The sequence below is a fragment of the Silurus aristotelis genome (assembly GCF_946808225.1).
Source record: "Silurus aristotelis genome assembly, chromosome: 11".
Taxonomy (NCBI): Eukaryota; Metazoa; Chordata; class Actinopteri; order Siluriformes; family Siluridae; genus Silurus; species Silurus aristotelis.
In genome coordinates, this window is record NC_139584.1 from 5,865,957 (window position 1) to 5,890,956 (window position 25,000).

Here is a 25,000-nt window from a genome sequence, read left to right on the forward strand (position 1 = left end):
ATTTCCTGTCATTGTACGGCTTTTTCAATTTACCACTGGTGTATCATTTCCTGGTTATCACACACCACAGACGTAGGCTAGTTTACAAAGCTAACAATAAGCAAATCAGAAGGCAAGAAGTATGGGGCTAACATGGATGAGACAGAGAGAGTCAGCGATGTAAACATGACCTGAGAACAGAGACATTCCGGATCATCATCTTTTTTTCTCTGCTTGTGTTCTATATGGTGGATGTTCAGTGTGGATACATTCATTAGGTCACAAAACTTGAAAGTCGTTTTTTATTAATATATTAATTTGGGCTGTCAAATATTACAATTAAAATAATAACAAAAATCTATTTTAACAGCACAATTTTTATTCACGTGCGATTAATTCAGCATGCATTTCTGTATGACAATTTTTATAAAAAACATATACAAATAAATATAAAAGAGGCGAATTAAAACATTCAATACAACATACGTTTATTCACAATGTCGACCATGATGCTCACATCTGTCAATTAACCCTCTGGGGTTGACAAACGTGCCGGCGTGTTTTGTGCCAATTTTTCCTCAAAACGCCAAAATGAATGTAAATTACTCTGTCTTTTTTGATCATACAGATAAGGGCAATACATCAATACAATCATACTGTAATAACAACAAAATGCTGTTGTAAAATAATGAAAACAGAAAATTGGGCGCTCTCTGTCGTCTCTGTCATCTCTCTTCACAGACACGTAAATAAAAATCAATTAAACTGAATCTCAGTTAATACTTGCCTCACAGACATAATAAATATTTGAATAGAAAGCTCGAAATGCCTAATTTTAAATAAACAAATTTACATTGAAAACAAATATTTCGTTTCTCCGGTATCACCTTATTAACCGTCCATGTGGAAATATAGCAAAGGTTCTGTTTGGTGTCCCGATGACTTACGTAATTTAACAGACGATAATTACTTTAGAACATTGACAAGAATATTTTGTCTTCATGCTCATGTTGATTAGAGTATATAGAAGTTTGAAAAGTATTAATTTAAGGTACATTTAGATTGAATAAAAATGTGCAATTAAGTTGCGATTAATCATAATTTAAATCATAAAATTAATTTGCAATTGAATATTTTAATCGAAAATTAATATTAATATCTAATATTAAAATGACGTGACATCCAGTTTCAGCGTGACACTAAAACAGGTAGTAGTAATGACTACTTTTTACTTAAGTACACCTAATTTAACTTGAGTAAAAAAGTATAGTCAGTACTTCAACTTTTACCGGACTCTTTTAAAAAGAATGTCTGTACTTCTATTAAAGTGAAGGATGTGTGTACTTTTGCCATCTCTGCCTCAATGTAACTTTGTGACATAACACCTTAACATAACTCTGTAACATACCTTAATGTAACTCTGTAATATGACTTTTAAACATATTACGTCTCTATAATTCTGTAACATAATGCCTTAATGTAACTTTGTAATATAACTGTGTAACAAAACATCTCACTATAATTCTGTAACAAAACACCTTAATGTAACTCTAATATAACTTTGTAACATAATACCTCACTATAATTCTGTAACTGTAACTTTAACATAACACCTTAATGTATCTGTAAAATAACTGCAACGTAACCCCTCAATGTAACTATAACATTACATCCTAATATAGATCCGTAACATAACTGTAACAATACCTTAGTGTAACATAAGGTGAAAGTGTATGTGTTGGAGTTTAATCTGTGGCTCTTTTCCTGACATTATGGGATTAGAGTATAATGTTCTCTCACTGTTCTCAGTGTTAAAGAGAGCCACCACCATTAAGAGAAGGGGAGTGGACACCATCTGTCATGGTCCTGAAGAACAGTGTGTGGATATTGTGTCTGTTGGTAAATACAACTTACATATGAATGCACATACAAACACACAACCAAACACACACACACACACACACACACACACACACACACACACACACACACACACACACACACACACACTGACATCTACAAGTAAAGACACATACATTACCAGTAAATAGAGAACTTTTTTGAAATAGACAAAAAAAAAAAAATAATTATTGCAAATTAGAAGTGTCCAATGCAGGTCAAAGGGGAAAAAGCATTGTCAGGATCACACACCACATTTCCCACAAGCCACTGCACTTCATGAAATATGTCACATGTGTGTGTTACATTTCACTGATAACGAGACACATGTTTTATCCACGATCAGTTTCTGTGTTTTATGTTCATGGTTATTTTGTGTTTTGTTTTGTTTACTTAGTATCATTTGTTTTAATGTGTTTGCGCTCTGAAAAAATAATTTACACACTACACATTTCCTGCTTTATTTGATGACAATTATTTTGTAGATCATATTTATAAAAAATAAAAATTAATAAAAAATGAATTTCCTGACATTTATATTTAGGAAGTTGATTCATGATAAATTATTTTTTTATAATTATTATTAGATTACTTAATTCATTATAATAAAGCATATTATAATACTACTTATTATCGATTATTAATTATTATTTGTTTTTATTTTTTATTTATTTCTTATACCTGTTGCCTCTCAGGTGGGCCGATAAACAGGGCGAGTATCCGAAGTGTGAAGCGAGGGCCCACAGCCTATTTCAAGAGGAAAGAGAGGATGTTGCGTATCTCAGTCCGCCGTATGGTCAAGACACACACTTTCTACTGGACCGTGCTGGGCCTCGTGGCTTTAAACACCATCTGTGTGGCCATCGTTCATCACAACCAGCCCGAGTGGCTCTCCAACTTACTCTGTACTACACTTACACACTAACACACATGCACACACACATGCATAATGTGTTATACCACAAACAATTAATTATATGAATAATAATCACTGTAATAAAAAAGAGAATCCATTATTATTTTTAAAACACATTTCTCCCTGCCTGTAACCTTAAAGAAAATTGTGGCATATGTGGTTAATGTGTGTGTGTGTGTGTGTGTGTGTGTGTGTGTGTGTGTGTGTGTGTGTGTGTGTTGCAGTCTTTGCAGAGTTTCTGTTCCTGGGTCTGTTCCTGATGGAGATGTTCCTTAAGATGTACGGTCTTGGCCCTCGACTTTACTTCCACTCCTCCTTCAACTGCTTCGACTTTGGAGTAAGTCTTGTGTGTATGTATGTGTGTACAACTAAGTGGAAAGTAACGAATTACATTTACACACAATACTGTAATAGATTTTTTTCTGGTGTACTTTGTACTTTGGTGTACTTTGATCTGTAATTTTACTTTTACTTAAGTATGTTTTGTTTGAAGTATTGCACTTAGTTGCATTTTAAATCATATCCATTCGAAAAATTAATAAATAAAAATAATGCAAGGGAAGAAAAAAGAAAATTACGCCACGGATTCTACTGCATCTACTGCATTGATGGGTAGAACAAACGCTATACTTACAAAAATGTTGATCAAGACAGATGCCAGTAATTTGTCATTTGTCATTTCCTTCATTATTATAATTGCCATTATAACAGAAGATTTGTTTTTTTGCTGTGAAAGTGCATAATCACATTAGACTCAAGCCATGGACTGTAGTTTTTTATTTTTATTAATGAATATATTTATTTATTTTGTTTTTGCCATTTTTAAAGTTGTTCCCTTGATTGTTTCCTGTTAAAAAAAGGAACTCTGTACATTTGACTCCAATTAAATTTTAAATGAGCTACATTTGACTTTTACTTTCATTGAAATAAACAGTCATTTTACTTGAGTAGAATATTTTATTACTTTTTTCACCTCTGTGTATAACTGTATACTAATTCAATGTGATGTTGTGTAGGTTATTGTTGGCAGTATCTTTGAGGTGATCTGGAGTTTCTTCAGACCCGGGATGAGTTTTGGGATCAGCGTGTTGCGTGCGCTCCGACTGCTAAGAATCTTCAAAATTACCAAGTGAGAGACAAAACAAACAAATAATCTAACAAGGAAGAAAGGAGCCCTGATTCTATTCTAGATATGTTTGGGAAATAATCATTGGCACAATGAATGCTATTTTTTGACAGATTCTCTAAACATGAGTGGAGTTAGACATGAAGGCTTGTCTCAGTTGTGATTAAGGAGCAACCAAGTATTAACCAAAAGATAAGATGAGATGAAATTAGATGAGAAGAGGTCAGAAAAGTTAGAACTTTATTAATCCAGAAGAAAATTCCACTCAGGTGTGCCTACATTTTGCTTTTTAGGTACTGGGCATCCCTGAGGAACCTGGTGGTGTCATTGATGAACTCGATGAAGTCCATTATCAGTTTATTGTTCCTCCTCTTCCTCTTCATCGTAGTGTTTGCTCTGCTGGGTATGCAGTTGTTCGGGGGGAGGTGAGTCCTCTGTATATTCAATGAGTCCTCTATATATTCAATTCATGTTCATTTCTTTAACTTTCCACAATTGACATTGTCTTACCTGGCATGACTGTAGCAAGGAAAAACTCCCTTAAATAGTATGAGAAGGAAACTTTTAGAGACACCAGACTTAAAATGGGAACCCATACTCTTCTGGGTGACACTAATAGTGTGGTTATCAATCATTAAAACATTACAAACACCCAAGAGTAAGAAATGTCATGAGCACCTGTGTGATTTTAGTTTTCAAGCTACTGAGCAACTCATAAATTAGCTCAAAATCTGAGATCATTATGGATTTATCACCAACTCCTCTATGCCAGAGCATATAAATGGTCAATGATGACAGCATATGTAAAATGCTTTTGAATATTGATCAAGAGGTTGTTTATCATCTAAGTCAAACTCCTGAAATCTTCATTAAGTTGGATGCAACTGGCACTAGTACATCTCCAGTACTGGAGAAACAGTGGAGAGGAATTGACAAAGCTGCTGTTCAAAAAAATTAACGATGTGGGCATCAGCAGGCTGGCTGGCCATGAGCTGGATTTTTGTCAGTAAAAAAATGTTTGTGTTGATTTGGGTGCTGATCTACAATCAGTTGTCCATGGGCTGAGAGGACTCAATGCCATTTCGGCTCTCCTGTTGCATCCATGTACCCGTAAAGTGTTATGTAGTCTTTACTAAATCCACAGCAGATAAATCAAAAACCCTTGGCTAAAAAACAACAGAAACAGGTCAGGCCAACTAACAAAACGCAATCAGAACAACAAGGCTAAGTAATGTCAGATATACAAACACAAGATCTGAGTAAATTCTTCACAGTTAGAGTGTGAACAAGAGTCTCATATCAGAAATAGTGTGTGTGTGTGTGTGTGTGTGTGTGTGTGTGTGTGTGTGTGTGTGTGTGTGTGTGTGTGTGTGTGTGTTTTAGTATGTTAGTTTGCTGTAAATTTGACTTAATGCAGGAAGTGATGCGACAGTGATGTAAAAAAAACACATACACACATACCACATACAATTTACATATAGGTATAAGTATGAAAGAGACTAAAACCTTGTTAATAAGTGATGCAATGTAAAAGCAGTTTGTTAAATTTTTATCTGGGTTTTTTTGTCCCTCAGGTTCATCTTTGAAGAATTCACTCCTACTAACTTTGATACCTTTCCAGCTGCAATCATGACCGTGTTTCAGGTATAACTCCAACTCACACAATGCATGTTTGACCCTTTTCAGTATCCACATTACTCTGGAGAAAAGGTCCAATATTCAATTTAGGTTTTTCATTTTTTCTTTTCTTTTCTTTTTTTGCTTTTATTACTTGAATTATAACCTGGACAAGTGTCAGAACGGATGTAACAGTTTTACCACAATTCTGTCTGTGTTGTGTCATGATTCTAGATACTTACAGGAGAGGACTGGAATGAAGTGATGTACAATGGGATTCGCTCTCAGGGTGGAGTGAAGTCGGGAATGTGGTCTTCTATTTACTTCATTGTCCTCACTTTGTTTGGAAACTGTATCTTTTATCTCTTGGTTTTACATCATGTCTTATTTAAGGTGGCTGATAGATAATATTATTATTACTTTAAGCTTTACTTTGCATCTTTAGGAAAAAGGACTTCTGACCAGGAGGTGGAGAGTTCAAATCCCAGTATCACTAAGGTGCCTTGATGGGCCTCTGAACAAAGCCTGCAACCCTCAACTGCTCAGCTGTGTAAATAAATTAGCTTTAAGTTGTTCTGAATAAGGGTGTCCATCAAATCCACTGAATATTAAATGTAGAATAGATGAGGTTACATTTTACAGCTTTTCTAGAGCATGCTGCAATTTTTTGGAGCAAAATGAGACCAGTTGATGAAGGTGTGTTTAAAGCTACTATAATGTCAGTGACAAAAGGAACTAACTTGTTTCACAGAACATTGAAGCTCGTGGTTGGGAGGTGCTGGCTCAAAGTTTAAGGCGTTGGATTTCTGCTCGGAAGGTTGTGAGTTCAAATGCCAGCACCATCAAGCTACCACTGCTGTGGACTTGAGGAAAGTTCTTAACCCCTTTACAAGCTCAGTTTGAAAAATGAGATGTGATGATATGATATGATAGCTGTGGATTATTACTTTATACTATGGTCACTTACCATCATTGACAAGTTAAAGCTGTGATCGATGATTTAGAGCAAAATGAATTGAATCATTCAACTGAATGTAAGTCTGAAAATGTAAAAGGTAATTTTTAGTTTCACTGGACTCATAAGTTAAGCAGAGGATTGCTAATTTAACAATTTCTGTGTTGCTGTTGATCCTCCAGATCCATTCTTCTGTTTTTACTTCCATTCTAAAGTCTATAAACACATGTTCTACTTTAAAATATGGTTGTGTTTTCAGCGTTACCCCAAAACCTTAACCTAACTACCAGACACGCTACTGAACGTCTTCTTGGCTATCGCTGTAGACAATCTGGCCAATGCTCAAGAGCTCACCAAGGTAACAACATCTGCTATTTTTAACCAGAACATGTATTTTATTTTAATTTAAATGAGTGAATTATTCAGGTTTTAGGGTAAGTAATGGCATTACAGAGAGAGAGGCATTTCACATATGGAGGGTGAATACCATTTTACTAAAGCAAGAAACCAAGTTAAGACAATTCCAAACCTCTACACTACAACCGCAACTGTGCCACCTACATCCTCTGGAGCAGTTCAGAATCAATATGTGTCTAATAACATGACAAAAAGATTAAAATTTAAATAAAATACAACCTACTCACTAGAGATGCAGACTCATAATTTGCAGTGCTCCTTTGCCAACCTTTGAGCCGGATCTTCATCTTTAAGAAGAGGGCGAAGTCTGCAAGTGCCAAATCTTGGGAGTAGGGTGGGTTCGGAAGTAAGATCATGTGGATTGTTCTCCAACGAACATCATGCACAATTTCCTGAATAGTTTCAACATTTTTGGGGGGTTGAGTTCGTTGAAGGTTTTCCTGACTCGTTGCAGCATCCCCATATGTCAAACGTATGTCATGTCAATCGTCTCCGTGGCAAATTTGCCCAGTTTCATGCAAAATGTCACGTTTGCTCTTTGTTGTCTAACTTGCTGTCCACGATGAACTTGTGGATGTGGTAATGCACGTGGTCAGAATAGCACCACGTGCATTACCACATCCACAAGTTCATCGTGGACAGCAAGTTAGACAACTTGCTGTCCACGATGAACTTGTGGATGTGGTAATGCACGTGGTCAGAATAGCACCAGTTAGCACTGTTAGTCTCTAAACTTTTTGATACCACCAGTTTAACGCTACACAAACACACACTGTACACAGCTCAGTATGGTTATCAGGAAATATTCACAATAGCTGTGTCATTCTGTGAGGGACTGTTACTGTATGTTGCTCTGGTGCTAGTTGTTTATGAGCAGCACATTCATTTAAAACACTGATAAAACTAACAACACCTACCTGCCAACTTTCACCTTCCCTCCAGCCAATCACAATCCAGTATTTGCACTGACCATGGTATAAACATTGTGTATGTAGTTTGTTAAACATTCTTGTGACTCTTCTGAATGTCTGGTGTTGTCATGTGACCTAAAAATAAGGATTGTTAGCATATTTAGGATCATGAACACATAAGTATGTATACTTACTTTCTGTCATTTGTGTACAGGATGAAGAGGAGGAAGAGGCAGCGTTTAATCAGAAACATGCTCTGCAGAAAGCAAAAGAGGTCGGCCCCATGTCCTCCTTCATCTCCTCAGAGTAAGTGGGCGGAGTTCAGCCCAGCTTGTTCGCCACCTACTGACTAACACGACTAACCCCAACATCGTCTACTAGTGTGCTTAGTTCTTACTGCTGTCACTGGTTTAGTTAGAAACAGGACATGTGCACTGTTAAAAAGTAGCCGAGGAGTTCCTTTAAGGTTCAATCAAAGCGTTAGCCGGGGTATTATCTGGGACGGAGATAGAGACAGTGTGGATTCGTCTGGTGCCTGATTATGATCTGTCTATAATTCTGTTTGGATCGACTTAATAGGAATGTGGTATGCGCTAATCCATCGTTAGAGCTTCGCTAATCCTCCACAAATTTTTGTTAAAAATGTTTATTTGAACAATTGAAACGTTCCGCTTTTTTGACGTTGTTTTTTATCGACCATCTGTTTTATACGTATTCAACTTCACAACAAAATTTTCCACAAATCTCACAACATAATCAATAATTTCAACTCACTATTAATTCATAGGTTTCTTTCACACTGTGTTGTTTATTAATTCTAAAGTAAAATAATTGGCTGGGACACTTTTTCTGTGAAAAAATAATAATAATTTAATAATCCTCAAAAAAGGCAGAAATCAATAAACTGAAAAAAGTATCGTAAATTTAATATCTGCACAAAAGACATATTAATTTGTTTACCCAATCATTTATTGTTCTCAAAGTTTGTTCTTTGGCTAAATGAAGCTATAATACTGAGGTAGGTGAGGAAGCCTAGCGTGCACTCAGCATTCCAAAACATCCCAAAGATGGTCAGTAAGGTTGAGTTCAGAACTTTATTGAAGACCACTTTAGATCTTCCATTCCAACCCATGTAAAGCATATCTTCATGGAGCTGGCGTTACTGTATGTACATGCTGAAACAGGTTTGGGTCTCCTAGTTCAAGTATAGAGAAACGCTTGGATCGGCACAACTGCCGGATGAAAGGCCTCCAAAAATTTGGATGCCAATAAATTTGTGGAAACAGTCTGCGGAAAAAAAACATATGCTGGATAAGTCAGGTGCTTTTTAAGCACATTTTCTGTTTGCCAATAAAACTAGACATTCTTTCAAGTTTCAACTTAAAGCAATTTAAATGAAACTTGCTTTATTATAATTTTATGACACGAAATAAGAAACTAAATTGGACTATAACCAAGTCACTTCCACTTGCTACTGTTATAATGATGTTAAATCAGTTGTTTTGGGTATTTCCAGCTTTACCTGCACCTCAGACCAACATTTATTGAAAGATTTGGTTTATTTAATTATAAATTGAACGAAAGCTTTCGAACATAGGAGTGGGAGGACCCTGAAACTACAAAAATATACCTCTCTTTCTCATACAATACACACATACACACACGTGCATGGTTGGTGTAAAGAAAGCACTGCATGACTGTAGTTTTATCACCTGAGCATGTGCTAACCGCAAAACTTCACATTCTCAGAGTGAACAAATGTGAAAGGAGAAAAGGCCGTCGCTGTTGCATTTTTGTAATGTGTAAGTTGTGGTATTTGAATAGTATATGTGCTTCGGACCTCAGTGTCAGAACGCATCGGTTGGTCTGAATGACATCAGGTGGAGGGGTCGGGGAGGGGAATGCAAAGAATGCAAACTTTTTTTTTTGCATCTTGTCAGTTGAGAATGCAGCAGCAATCTGATAGGTCAAAACTTTAAAATCTTTATTCCTTTTTTGCACGAGTGCCGTTCGGATGCATGTCTGAACTTGCTCGAAAAAAAAAAGAACGAATGAAAAAGTAAAAAAAAAGGATGATAAATGAGCGCATGCTTTCTTAAATCAGCACGACACTGATAACTTCAATAAAAAGAAAAGAAAATAATTCAGGATGTTGTTTTCTCTTGTTTTGTGTTTTTTGTGAGTGTGTGTGCGTGTATGTGTTTGTGTGAGTATGTGTGTGTTAGTGCTTTTGCGTAAGAATTCCATTTATAAATGTTTTATATGTTCTGTGTTTTCTTCTACTGTCTTATTAACATGTGAAAAAAATGATTGTACATGTTGCACCTGATCTAATGCTACATTCATCCTGTTGTCATGTGATGCTTTGGCGGCTCAGTCACACAGACCAAAACCAGTGAACGTTTACATCCCGTTTTAGAAAAAATGCAATCTGTAGAAATACACAGATAAATTTGACCTTTTTTTTTTTTTAACTCATTACGCTTTTTATCAAGGTAAACTTGGGCGTGGTCTCTGAGTGGGAGGGGCATACTCAGGCTTCCCTGTCAGTTATATAAACTAATCAAATGCATCAGTAAACTCATGTATTCAGTAAAGGGCGAATAGCACTTGTCTCTGAGTGTATTACTTCATTCTGTGGGTTTGATATTCCCTGCCTTCTCTGGTTAAGTAATAAGAATAATAAGGGTAATAATCTGCTTCTTATCAACAATTTCCCTCTGGGATTTCAACAATTTCCTTGTAGGATCAATACAATATTCTGATTCTGATTTCTGAATCTTAATGATGATATCAAATTGAATATCATAAATCATAATATGCAAGCAAAAATGTAAAAATATGGATCTTGCTCATATCCAAAGGGGTGGAGCTTAGCTAAGGAACATTTCAAGCTATTTGATAAAGATATGGGACTTATATATGAGAAAGAATGCAAAGGCGAGAGAGCATCTCCAGATACAATGAACCAGAGCATGGTCTAGCTACGAGTCAGTTGGAGCAAATTTAGGATAAATAATAATAAACTTCTTCGGACATAATAGGGAAATAAAAGGGGGTGGGGCTTAACACCTATTAATACAGCAAGATAGGGTGGTGCTTAGCTAAGAGTCAGTTGAATCAATTTGAGGAGGATATATGTCTTTATATATAAGTAAGAAATCAGGAGGCAGTGTTTAACGACTATTAATAAAATTCAGGGGTGTGGCTTAACTAAAGCATCAGTTGGAGCAATCTGCGGAGGATAACGCCTGTTGAAATACAAAGAAGAAATTAGAGGGTGTGGGACTTAACAGCTATTTATACAAGGGGTGTGGCTTAGCTAAGTGTCACTTATGAGTTTAAGTATACTGAAAAAACACTGTTAGTCATTTTATTCATATTTAGACAAATGATTTTCAACCAATCAGAAGATTATTATCTTAACCGAAAGATCATTTTTGATGCAAAATAAAAAGTTTGGTTTATTAACCTGTTTATGTTTCTGCCCACTTTTAGACTCTGAGATGCATTTTATTTCTTGCAAATAAACAAAAATTTAAATTGGGCTTAATCGCAGAGTCGAGTACGACAGTCACTATGACTAATGTTAAGTCGAGTGCTCTGATGCCTTTTGGACTGTGTTGCACTGGGTGTGTTTTTGTCTTTGTTCCAAAAGCACTAATGTCTTGTTTTCAAACCAATTGCTCATTGATTAAACGGACCAAACAAGAGTTCAAGAGCCAGTAAGTAAACAACTCAGTCTGCTCGTTCTGTTCGATTCTGATTCTCAAATCTTTCACCTCACTGTCACTTTTTTTGTTCCAAATCTGATTATTGCTTTAACATCAGCTTCGGTTGATTTATTTATTATTTAATAATTCTTCAAATGCTTATATTATTGTTATTCCATCTTAAACAGACTCTTGTATATTAGCTTGTTTTTTTTAATATTAATTTTATTTCCATCCTAATGGTTTTAGTCTGCTGGGTTTTACAGCATCAGATCACATGACCCTTTCTACAATGTGTCCTGAAATGACTCTGAGAGCAACAGAAACAGAATTGGCTTTAAAATATAACTGGTCACGTTTAGAAAGGGTTTTATGGCTCATACAGTAAACACATAAAAAAATACACCATTAGTACCGTCATTAGTGTCATTCGTTTAAATTGCGTTTAAGCCCACATGAAAAGGAAATCAAGTGAGAAGCATGTAGTTTGTAAATTAAGAGAGATTTGGATTGTTGCATTGTTACTTCTCCTTGCTGACAATTATTTCTGTTTGTTTTTTTCTCCCACAGGAGGAGAAGACGACCGTATCTGTACAGGAAGCGCGTGCTGATCCACCGCGGCCGCACGGCTTTCTCTCTGGAGGAGTCGGACAGTTTCAGTGACGCTCCTCCACTCAATTCCTCTCGCTCTTTCATGTCCAGGAGAGAAAGACGCAGGCGTCTGACCATGTCCGTGTGGGAGCAGAGGACCAGCCAGCTCCGCCGCCATCGCCAAACGTCCAGCCGGGAAATCCTTTACGGCTCGTCGATGTGCCACCACCGGACACAAGAACACTCCTCCGAGAACCCTCACTCACTGGAGATCAGTTCCGCTCTCGACCCTTTGGAGTCTCTCGAGCCATCCATGGAGGAGCAGAACGTCTCTGTTGCGCTGCCGGATCCTCCGGAACCGCAAAACTCACCAGACACCAAAGATTCCTGCCAAAATACCACACAGACCCGGATCAGCACCACTCTGGAGCTTCTGGATCCTCTGGAAGCGGCGAAGGAAGAGCAGAACATCGAAAATGCCCAGGTACCCTCTGAGGAATTTCAGGATAAAAACCACTTGAGCGTCCGGAGGCCGAACGGGGAGCGGCGACAACGAGGGACACGTAAATACAGCAAACATGGCAAACCCAGGAACTCAGAAACACACCATAAACGCCACGATGAGACGAACGCAGGCGAACGCAGCCGCTTAACTAGCCCGGAACGGAGGACGAGAAATGAAGAAGAGGAAGAGGAGGAGAAAAAAAGCATCAACGATGGAGGTGTCAGTAAAGAGGAAAAGACCACTGAGGATCGGTGAGTTCATGCTTCTTTGTCAATTCTCAGAAACATAAAAAGTTGAGGTTTTTTATTTTATTTTATTAACATAAGTTATAAAAGACTGAGTGTTTGTAGCTACTATAATGTAAGAAAACGTAAAACGTATGTAAGCTGTTGCTATGGAAACGATAAAAAATCGCAAAAAACTGCATTAATATATATATATATATACATATATATATATATATATATATATATATATATATATATATATATATATATATATATATATTATTTAGGTCATGTGTTAGATTGCTTTTAGCTAACATGAAAAGATATAAGAATTGCTTGAATAAAATATGTCTTAATATTTTAAATATTTTCCAAAGCAGTCCTGGAAATGACAATCTGTTTGATGTGTTTAATAATAGTACCCACAGCATATGAACCAGATAAGGTTTAACAGAAGAAATGTGTTTTTCTTTGTAGCTCTGTGTGAGTGTGTATGTGTGTGTGTGTGTGTGTGTGTGTGTGTGTGTGTGTGTGTGTGTGTGTGTGTGTGTGTGTGTGTGAGAGAGAGAGAGAGAGAGAGAGAGAGAGAGAGAGAGAGAGAGAGAGAGAGAGACACAGTGGGCTGTAAGTTTGGCAGTCAGACAGTTATGAAATAGAGCCAGACTGTGTGTTCATATCTGCTCTGTCAGTGTTGTGACACTCAAAGCAACACCACGTTTAAAAAAACAAATAGGACAAACTGGCAGATTTTTAACACATAAAAAACCTGTGGAGGATGGAGGAATTGCTGTATCACAGTGTATTTATGGTCATGATTGTGTCAAATATGATCATTTCACCTTGCTGTACACCAGACGTGTGTATGTTAACGGCTCCTACACTGTATATGGGTTTGTCCTGCAGAGATCTGGCCACGGACTCCGAGCCGGCCACACTCCAAATCACAGACAGCACAACACTGGTGTCTGCAGTCACTTGCAAGGCCACTACTGAGGGAGAAAACAACAACAACCAAGACAAAACATCTCTGAGCACCAATGTGGTGATTGAAGACACGGACACCACAGTGGGATTGGAGCTCTCCACTATTACAAGTACAAGATAAACAAACATATAATCGAAATCCCACATATATATGTAAACACATATATGTTTATTATTAGTGAAACTAAACTCAAGATAGAGCATGAAGACAAAATATCCTTGTAAATGTAATTTGGTGATTTAAATTACATAAATCATCCAGACACCAAACGGAACTTTTGCTATGTTTCCACACGGACGGATTTAATCGCCGGATGTGTGCACCATGACAGATTTTGTTAAAAGTGAGTACACCCCTTACATTTCAGCAACCATTTTATTATATATTCTTAAGGGATAATATTATAGAAATAAAACTTGGATATATTTTACAGTAGTCAATGTGCAGCTTGTATAGCGGTACAGATTTACTGTCCTCTAAAAATAACCCAACATACAGCCATTTAAATAGCTGGCAACAAAAGTGAGTATACCCTAAGTCAACATTTTACTGTGTCCAAAGTGTCAATATTTTGTAGCACTCTCTTAATCCTCCTGGGCATGGAATTCACCAGAGCTGCACAGGTTGTTGCTGGGATCCTCTTCCACTCCTCCATAATTACATCACATAGCTGCTGGATGTTAGACCCATGGCATTTTTCCACCTTCTCCTTTAGGATGCCCCACAGGTGCTCAATAGGGTTCAGGTTTGGAGACATACTTGGCCACTACATCATCTTTACCTTCAGCAACCTTCAGTGTTTGGGGTTGTTATAATGTTGGAAAACTGCCAGTCAGCCCAGTTTCTAAAGGGAGGGCATCATCTTCTGCTTTAGAATATCAGTGCAGGTTGGAGTCGATGTTTCCCTCAATGAACCATAGCTCCCCAGTACCAGCAGCACTCATGCAGCCCCAGACCATGATGCAAGGCGAAACCTTTTTGGTACTCCTCACATGCTGGACACCATCTGAACCAAACAAGTTTATCTTAATCTCATCAGACTTCAGGACATGGTTCCAGTAATTCATGCTCTTGAACAGGTTGTCTGGAGCAAACTGTCTGCTGGCTTTCTTGTGAGCCAGCTTCAAAAGAGGCTTCCTTCTGGGAAGACTGCCAGGCAAACTGGCTTGTTGCAGTGCGCGGCATATGATCTGAGCCCTGACAAGAGGCCCTTCCGCTTCTGCAACCTCTAAAGCAATGCTAGCATTACTCATGCATCTGTTTTTTTTTTTATCTGATTTCTGCACCTGACACACAGCTTGAGGACTCAACTTCTTTGATGGACCCTTTGCGAGGCCTTTTTTCTGAGTTGAACCTGTCTTAGAAAACCTTCTTACAGCCTAGGCCATCAATTGGAGAGCGACAATTCTAATTCCCAAATCCTTAGAGGTCTTTGCTATGAGCTGCCATGTTGAAAATCCAGTGGTCAGTATGAGACAATTGTATTTAAAGCACCAAATTGTAACGGCTTTAATACAGGATACACAAATTTGTATGGTCTTATCAAGCAGACAAAAACATGAACATGATGTACAGCTATCACTTAGGGTGTACTCACTTTTGTTGGCAGCTATTTAGACAATAATTACTGTATGTTCAGAGTTATTTTTAAAGCACAGTAAATGTCCTGTACTGCTATACTGCACATTGACTACTCTAAAATATATCCAAGTTTTATTTCTATAGTATTCTCCCTTTGAGATGATTTACTAAAATGGTTGCTTACAAGGGATGTACTTACTTTTGTGAGATAGATATATATAATCTCATGAGTCTCATGAGTTTCATAAGATTTCAGAGGCCAATTAAAGGAATGAAATTGAACATCATTGCAGGGGATTATGAAAATTCTTTTTTGTGCCGCAGCAAAAAATAAAGCTCTGGAGGCATCAAAATCGGAGAAGGACGACGAGGAAGCAGCAAATCGTTCAAGAACTCCCCCAGACAGCATGTTCATCTTTAAGCCACACAATCCGTAAGAACTTGCTACAATTATGACAGAATTAACATTGAACAGTTTGTACAGAACCCTTTTAACTTCCCTCTCTCTCTCTCTCTCTCTCTCTCTCTCTCTCTCTCTCTCTCTCTCTCTCTCTCTCTCTCTCTCTCTCTTTCTCTCTCTTTCTCTCTCTCTCTTTCTCTCTCTCTCTCTCTTTCTCATTTTCTGTCTTTCTATGCCACTCAGGATTCGCAGGGCGTGCCATTATGTGGTCAATCTGCGTTATTTTGAAATGTGTATCCTGTTGGTCATTGCTGCAAGCAGTATCGCTCTGGCGGCTGAAGATCCAGTGGCTACAAACTCAGGATGGAATAAAGTAAAGCTTTTATTATCGTATTTATAATTTAAGATAGGTCAGGTAAAAACCTCAGAGTCCAATAACTGCATAAAGACAGTCAGGTCTGATTATTTAGGAATCCATCACGAAACCTTCAGACCAACAGAGAAATGTATTAAGCATTCATTATGATTTTGTGGGGGCAAATTACCATTTGGATGAAATGAACCAGGGCAGCGCTAGGACACAATCATTGTTGGGGTTATATTTAGCGCGCTAATGTCGGCTATTCATTTCATTTCATTTCATTATTTGCAGCGAATGAAGCGAACGGTGTTAATGTGCAGAGATGATGGATGATGGTCTTTGTTTAGCGTGCTTGTAGGCTGTAACTCCTATTTATTCTGCTTCATGATGTTTCCTCCAACAGGTGTTGCGCTACTTTGATTACGTGTTCACTGGAGTTTTTACATTTGAAATGATAATTAAGGTGAGAGAGTCTCAACTACCCATTATCAATTGTTAAAAGCTAGTAAATATTAAAACAAACAAAAAATATATGTACATATCTATATATATCCTAATCCCAGACCAATCTAAATGCTTCAACTAGTGTTGAGTGGCATGGCTGAAATCTTAAAACTTACCTGAGATTTTACACCCCAACTAACCCTGTGTATCTCTGATGAATATTTAACTCTTTTAAAGAATGAAACTTTAACAGACCAGGACGATCTGAGTGAAACAGTTTTACTGACCCTAGGTATCTCTGAGTAGCAATTAACTTTTACTAACCCAGAGTTTTTCTGGGTAATATTTAACTTGTTGACTAACCTTAAGTAAATTTTACACCTTACTAACCCTGATTAACTTTTACACATTACCAACCCTTAGTTAATTTTACACCTTAACAACCCTAAGTTACTTTTACACATTACCACCCCTGAGTATCTCTTATACCTTAACAACCCTGACTAACTTTTAGACCTTAAAAAACCCTAAGTAACTTTTACACCTTACCACCCCTGACTAACTCTTACACTTAACCACCCCTGACTAACTCTTACACCTTACCAACCCCAAGTAACTCTTACACCTTACCACCCCTGACTAACTCTTACACTTTACCACCCCTGACTAACTCTTACACTTTACCAACCCCAAGTAACTCTTACACCTTACCACCCCTGACTAACTCTTACACTTTACCACCCCTGACTAATTTTTACACCTCACCAACCCTAAGTATCTCCTACACCTTAACAACCCTAAGTAACTTTAACACCCTAAAAACCCTAAGTAACTCTTACACCTTACCGACCCTGACTAACTCTTACACCTTACCGACCCTGACTAACTCCTATACCATCTACCCCTGACTAACTCTTATACCTTACCACCCCTGACTAACTCGTATACCTTACCACCCCAGAGTATCTCTTACATCTTACCGACCCTGACTAACTCTTACACCTTACCGACCCTGACTAACTCCTATACCATCTACCCCTGACTAACTCTTATACCTTACCACCCCTGACTAACTCTTATACCTTACCACCCCAGAGTATCTCTTACACCTTACCACCCCTGACTAACTCTTACACTTTACCACCCCAGAGTATCTCTTACACCTTACCACCCCTGACTAACTCGTATACTTTACCACCCCTGACTAATTAGTATACGTTACCACCCCTGACTAACTCCTACACCTTACCACCCCTGACTAAGTCCTACACCTTACCACCCCTGACTAACTCCTACACCTTACCACCCCTGACTAACTCCTACACCTTACCACCCCTGACTAACTCATATACTTTACCACCCCTTACTACCTCTTACACCTTACCAACTCTGAGTACATTTTACACCTTAACAACACTGAGTATCTCTTACACTTTACCAACCCTGAGCAACACTTATACTTTTACTTATACTCTTATACCATAACTTTTACATATTACTAACATATTACTAATGTGTGTGTGTGTGTTTGTGTGTGTGTGTGTGTGTGTGTGTGTGTGTGTGTGTGTGTGTGTGTGTGTGTGTGTGTGTGTGTGTGTGTGTGTGTCTAGATGATCGAGCAGGGCCTGATCCTTCATGATGGCTCTTATTTTCGTGATCTGTGGAACATTCTGGATTTCATTGTGGTTGTAGGAGCACTGGTGGCATTTGCTCTGACGTGAGTGTTTGATGGTGGCTACTTTGAAGAATCGAAAACATAAAACATACTTTTGGTTATTTAATATGTTTATGTTGACTACATATTTCCATATTTGTTCTGTCATAATTTCAGTGCCTTTAAAAATTTTAAATAATATACATAAATAAAGAAAAACACTGAAGCAGAAAGTTTGGACAAACCTCCTGCTATCTATCTATCTATCTATCTATCTATCTATCTATCTATCTATCTATCTATCTATCTATCTATCTATCTATCTATCTATCTATCTATCTATCTATCTATCTATCTATCTATCTATCTATCTATCTATCTATCTATATATATATATATATATATATATATTATACAGACACAAACCAATACCAAATACATTGTTTATTAACACACAAAGTTTATATTATAGATCACGTTTGAACACAAAGCCTCAAATTAAATGAATTCAAGATATTATCTTTCTTACACACACACACACACACACACACACACACACACACACACACACACACACACACACACACACACAGACACATACCTTATAAATGCTACAGGCTGATATTTAATGAATTTTTAGAGTAACCCTGTAAAAGACAGAGATAAAATAACATCCAGTCTCCAGCACACGACCTAGCGCTATTTTAGTGAGTTTTAAATGGACTTTTACATCAGGGTTGACAGGTTTTGATAGACTTAACAAACAACTCAAAATCCACACAAAAAACCTGAAATGATCTGAAATAAATTTGGAAAAAATACATAAAATTTTTTCCTCAGCATTTATGTAGGTCACTGTAGCATCCACACCATAATCCTTATTTTTCATGTTTTTCCTCATATTTATATTACATTTATTTATATAAAGTGTTCTGTACATTATATTACTATATATGGTATTTTAGTATTATACATAAACTGCTATTTTCTTTTCCAAAATCAGTTTTATCCCAAAAAAATTGTCTTCATTTAAATTATCTGCTAAAAGACAAGGCCATGAAGTGTTTCTTTAAAAAAAAAAAAAAAAAAATCTGGCAACTTTGTAATCACCTCAAGCATAGAGCAGTGTGTTTCCTGCCCCAAGGGCATAGCTTACATTTTTGATTAATGCTTGTTTGCTGGTTTGTTGCATTTTCTGATTATGGATAATGAGAGTAGTAATAGTTCTGTGCATCTTAAAACTTATTATATTACAGAAAACAAACCTCATATTCGTTAACTTGAAAGTATTAGTGGCAAAAAAGGGGGGATCAGTATTTTAGGTGAATGTAAAGTTTAGAGTGTGCGGATTTGTGAAGGAGGATTAATGCTTATTAAACAGTTCAACAGTTCAACTGTCAAATTTACAACCCGTGTAAATTTCTTTATCATGTAAGGATTTATTCTTAGTAATAATTTTTACTACTCCATACTTGGATTTTATGGTGCTTCAGATCTACTCAGAAATGAATTCATCAAATTATAAGACACCAGTTTAAATGTTGGAATGATATTTAACTGTGGTTTGTTTAACTGTGGTTGTCTGCCCCCTGCTGGATTGTTCCATTTTTCTTATTCACTTTTTTTGTTTTAATTAATTATTTTAGCTTATTTTTTATTTTAGCTTGTAGCCTTAAAGTCAACATTAAAACATGGTTTTGTTTATTTATTCATTACATATATATTTTGGGCTTTTGTAAAAAATATATTGAGTAATATACAGTGTAATTTTTTATACTTCATTCGGTTTGAATCCACTTTGTGATTGCGAAATTCCTCATTTGTGAGTTAATAAGAAAGAGGTTAAATGTTAAGTGTGTGTGTGTGTGTGTGTGTGTGTGATGTGTTTTTACGTTTATACTTTGTGTTGACACACACACTGCACACACGCAGAGCTCTAGTCTGTTTACGGTTGTTTATGTGTTTGTTTGTTTGTTTGTTTGTTTGTTGGTTGGTTGGTTCCTGTGGGATTGTGGCTCCTCCCCCTTCTTCTGCCAGGAATGTACTGGGGTAAAAACACACTTCCTACATTTGTGTGTGTGTGTGTGTGTGTGTGTGTGTGTGTGTGTGTGTGTGTGTGTGTGTGTGTGTGTGTGTGTGTGTGTGTTTCACAATTTACTAACATAAAAAAAATTATAATAATAATGAGCATCTGATTGAGTGCATATGTGTGTGTGTGTGTGTGTGTGTGTGTGTGTGTGTGTGTGTGTGTGTGTGTGTGTGTGTGTGTATGTGTGTGTGTGTGTGTGTGTGTGTGTGTGTGTGTGTGTGTGTGTGTGTGTGTGTGTGTGTGTGTGTGTGTCCTACAGGAATAATAAAGGAAGAGACATTAAAACCATCAAGTCCCTGCGAGTGCTGCGAGTGCTTCGGCCACTGAAGACCATAAAACGACTTCCTAAACTAAAGGTAAGCAAAAGGGGCGGGGCCTGTCAGGAACAATGTTTAAAAAGAAATAAATATACAGGAAATACATTTTAACTACAATTTTTAAATAAATAAATACTTTTATTACATTTATAAATAAACATATAAACAAAATATAACATATAAAGACATTTAGTCAAGTACAGTATCTCACAAAAGTGACAATTTATAATATATTATATTATATTATAATATATAATCAAATGGTTGCTGAAATGTAAGAGGTATACTCACTTTTGAGGGATACTGTACATACTGTATATACTGTGTATGTGTGTGTATGATGTGAATGTTTTGTGTGTGTGTGTGTGTGTGTGTGTGTGTGTGTGTGTGTGTGTGTGTGTGTGTGTGTATATATATATACATATTAGAGCTGTCAATGTTGACAACGTCAGCATTAACGCAAATGTATTTTAACGGAACTAATTTTATTAACACGCGATTAATTCAGCAAACATTTGAGAAACATTTTTATAAAAAATATAAATAAATGAATATAAAAAAAGTAAAATTAAAACCTTCAACGCAACACACATTTATTCCTGACATCTTTTCTTTACTCAGAAAAAAAACGTAATCACCAAACATTTGTTTTACTGATGCGGCAAGTCTCAAATCAGCACCAAAATCCACCATGATGCTCATATTCGGCAATTAAAACCGTCCGTGTGGAAACATGGCGAACGTTCTGTTTGGTGTCCTGATGATTTACGTCATTTAAAACACTATAATTACTTTAGAACATTTACAAGAATATTTTGTCTTCATACTCTATGTTGAGTTTGGTTTCACTAATAATAACCTTAAATTTGCAAAAAAGCATCCCTATTCGTCCATGCGCATGTTGATTAAAGTTTTCCAAACTTGAAAAGTATTAATTTAAGGTACATTTAGAAAAGAAAAAAATCATGTGATTTTCATTGATTGACAGCCCTGATATATGTGTGTGTGTGTGTGTGTGTGTGTGTGTGTGTGTGTGTGTGTGTGTGTGTGTGTGTGTGTGTGTGTGTGTGTGTCTTTATCTATCTATATGTGTTAATGTGTGTGTATGTGTATCTGTGTGTGTGTATATGTGTGTGTGTCTAGGCGGTGTTTGATTGCGTGGTGACATCTCTGAAGAACGTCTTTAACATCCTCATCGTCTATAAACTCTTCATGTTTATCTTCGCCGTCATCGCCGTGCAGCTCTTTAAGGGAAAGTTCTTCTATTGCACTGACGGGTCCAAGGACACGGAGAAGGACTGTCAGTACGTCTTACACACACACATGTGAAACACACACATGTGACTTTTCCACACAACATCACGCTTTAGCTGTCCTTACTGAAACACCTGCTGTAACCTGCATTACCTGCTGTGTGTGTGTGTGTGTGTGTGTGTGTGTGTGTGTGTGTGTGTGTGTGTGTGTGTGTGTGTGTTTGCATTTCAGGGGTTATTACATCGACTACAACAAAGATAAGAAGGAGGTGAAGAAACGTGAGTGGAAGAGGCACGATTTTCACTATGATAACGTGATCTGGGCGTTACTCACACTCTTCACTGTCTCTACAGGAGAAGGCTGGCCTCAGTAAGTGTGTGTGTGTGTGTGTGTGTGTGTGTGTGTGTGTGTGTGTGTGTGTGTGTGTGTGTGTGTGTGTGTGTGTGTGTGTGTGTGTGTGTTTTTGCATATTATTGACAGTTACCACCTCCTTTATCTTTCATTTACGCTTCATGACAACAACATTAACCAAGGAGGGCAGGACTTAATAACAATGTGTATATTTATTTATTTTTACAAGGTATTATTATTATTATTATTATTTTTATCATTATTATTATTATTATTATTATTATTATTATTATTATATAAAAAAAATTTTTTTGTTTTTTGTTTTTTATGTGAATTTTGGATCAGTGGCAAACCTCGATCCGAAATTCTGAAATAGTGTATTATGAATGGTTATCATAATCACTATTATATTATCATACTGATGTGTGTGTGTCTGTGTGTAAAACAGAGTTCTACAGCACTCAGTGGACGTGACAGATGAGAATCAGGGTCCGAGTCGGGGGAATCGGATGGAGATGTCCATCTTCTACGTCATTTATTTTGTGGTTTTTCCGTTTTTCTTTGTCAACATCTTTGTGGCTCTGATCATCATCACCTTCCAGGAGCAAGGAGACAAGATGATGGAGGAGTGCAGCCTGGAGAAGAACGAGGTGAAACACATGTGCACATACACATACACACACACACACACACACACACACCAATACATACAGTACACATACATACACTGACAAAAAGATACACAGATACATGCACACACACACACACACACACACACACAAACAGGTGGCAAAATACACACGTGCTTCACTTAAGTAGAAGTACAGATACCTATGTTTTGAAAGCCTCAAGTTAAAAGTACCCATTACCAAAATATTCTTGTAATTTTTTTAAATAAAATTACTAATTTACTAAATAATTTATTTAAAGTAAGTGTTTTAAATTACATAAATCATCAGAACATCAAATGGAACCTTTGCTATGTTTCTACATGGACGTTTACGAGGTGATACCAGAGAATCTGTACCTCTTTTAACTTTCATACTGATCTCATAATCAGAGAATATATGTTTTCTATGTAACTTGGTTTATTTAAAAGCTTTTTTTATTTGTATATTTATTATGTCTGTGGGTCGAGAATTCACTAAGATTCTGGTTGTTTAATTTATGTGTCTGTGAAGAGAGATGACAAACGTGCAACTTGTATGTTTTCTTTATTTTGCAAAAGCACAGCGTTTTGTTGTTATTATGAGTGTATACAATAAAGGGAGACCCTTTACAGATTAGAATGATGTATTGCTCTTACCGTTATGAGGAAAGAAAAATGCCCAGAGGGTTAATTGTTTGCATCATGGCAGATTTTAATGCTGATTTGAGACTTGGCACCTTAGTAAATCAAATGTTTATTTAATGTTTATTAATTATTTTTTGGTGGATTTATTTTTTTTTTTTATCCGATTAAGGAAAGGATGTTGTCAATAAAAGTGTGTTGCATTAAAAAAAAAAGTTGTCGCCCCTTCTGAATATATATTTATTTATATTTTAACAAAACATGGTGAAATATTTTTCCAGGCTAAACATCCACCATATAGAACACAAGCAGAGAAAATATGATGATCATGTGATCATGACTCCCTTTGACTCATTCACGGTAACCATTGCCTTCTGACTTGCTCATTGTTAGCTTCGTAAACTAGCCTGTGTCTGTGGTGTGTGAAAACCAGGAAATTATACACCAGTGGTAGATGCGCAATGACAGGAAATAGGTTGATGGATTGAAACTGGTGCATAAGAAGAAAAAAAAATTACATTTCACCATATAGATTAAACTGAAGTAAAGAGGCAGTTTTGAAAATAACTTCCTAAGAAGTAGAAATTTTTGTGTAAAGATGTAATTAGTGAAAGTAAAAAGTTGTCAGAAACTGATATTGTTGATGTTGTTTTGATATTCTTCTTTCTTTTAAATGTTGTCATGTGTGTGTGTGTGTGTGTGTGTGTGTGTGTGTGTGTGTGTGTGTGTGTGTGTGTGTGTGTGTGTATGGTTCAGAGGGCATGTATCGACTTCGCCATCAGTGCTAAGCCACTAACGCGCTACATGCCACAGAACCGCCACACGTTCCAGTATCGACTGTGGCACTTTGTGGTTTCGCCATCGTTTGAGTACACGGTGCTGACCATGATCACACTCAACACCATCGTGCTCATGATGAAGGTACTCACACACATGCACACACACACACACACACACACACACACACACACACACACACACACACACACACACACACACATGCACACACACAACACACACGTGCATTAATAGCATGTTTCTTTTTCAAACCAAAATAAAACAGATAAACTGAATAAAACATCAGAACATCAGTTCAGAAATGGCCGTTAAATGGAAACTCTTACAGACCAGGAAGATCTCTCAGCTGGAGCAGATATAGCATAGATAGTGATTAGATAGAGCAGAACGAGCACAGATAGAGCTGATATGGAGCAGAGATAGAGCAAAGATAAAGCTAAGATAGAGCTCGGCTAGAAGGGGCAGAGCAGAAATAGAGCTGAGATAGAGCAGACATAGTGCTGACATAGAGCTGAGATAGAGCAGGTAAAGCTAAGATGGAGCAGATATGGAACAGATAGAGCTGGAATAGAGCAGAGACAGAGCAAAGATAAAGCTAAGATAGAGCTGAGCTAGAATC

General features: G+C 36.9%; 1 protein-coding gene across 3 annotated transcripts in view; it reads left to right on the top strand.

Annotated features, from left to right (window-relative positions):
• cacna1ea (calcium channel, voltage-dependent, R type, alpha 1E subunit a) overlaps positions 1 to 25,000 on the top strand; it is a 111,635-nt gene that overhangs the window by 72,143 nt on the left and 14,492 nt on the right. For all 3 annotated transcript variants that reach the window (XM_083555194.1, XM_083555193.1, XM_083555195.1), the window contains 20 exons: positions 1,789 to 1,878; positions 2,574 to 2,783; positions 3,019 to 3,131; positions 3,811 to 3,923; positions 4,214 to 4,345; positions 5,495 to 5,564; positions 5,772 to 5,889; positions 6,783 to 6,850; positions 8,035 to 8,126; positions 12,104 to 12,880; positions 13,760 to 13,950; positions 15,747 to 15,855; positions 16,066 to 16,195; positions 16,587 to 16,646; positions 18,238 to 18,344; positions 20,630 to 20,726; positions 21,831 to 21,991; positions 22,173 to 22,310; positions 22,741 to 22,942; positions 24,340 to 24,504. In XM_083555194.1, coding sequence (XP_083411320.1) covers positions 1,789 to 1,878; positions 2,574 to 2,783; positions 3,019 to 3,131; positions 3,811 to 3,923; positions 4,214 to 4,345; positions 5,495 to 5,564; positions 5,772 to 5,889; positions 6,783 to 6,850; positions 8,035 to 8,126; positions 12,104 to 12,880; positions 13,760 to 13,950; positions 15,747 to 15,855; positions 16,066 to 16,195; positions 16,587 to 16,646; positions 18,238 to 18,344; positions 20,630 to 20,726; positions 21,831 to 21,991; positions 22,173 to 22,310; positions 22,741 to 22,942; positions 24,340 to 24,504 — 3,143 coding nt within the window. The remainder of the gene's footprint in view (positions 1 to 1,788; positions 1,879 to 2,573; positions 2,784 to 3,018; positions 3,132 to 3,810; positions 3,924 to 4,213; positions 4,346 to 5,494; positions 5,565 to 5,771; positions 5,890 to 6,782; positions 6,851 to 8,034; positions 8,127 to 12,103; positions 12,881 to 13,759; positions 13,951 to 15,746; positions 15,856 to 16,065; positions 16,196 to 16,586; positions 16,647 to 18,237; positions 18,345 to 20,629; positions 20,727 to 21,830; positions 21,992 to 22,172; positions 22,311 to 22,740; positions 22,943 to 24,339; positions 24,505 to 25,000) is intronic.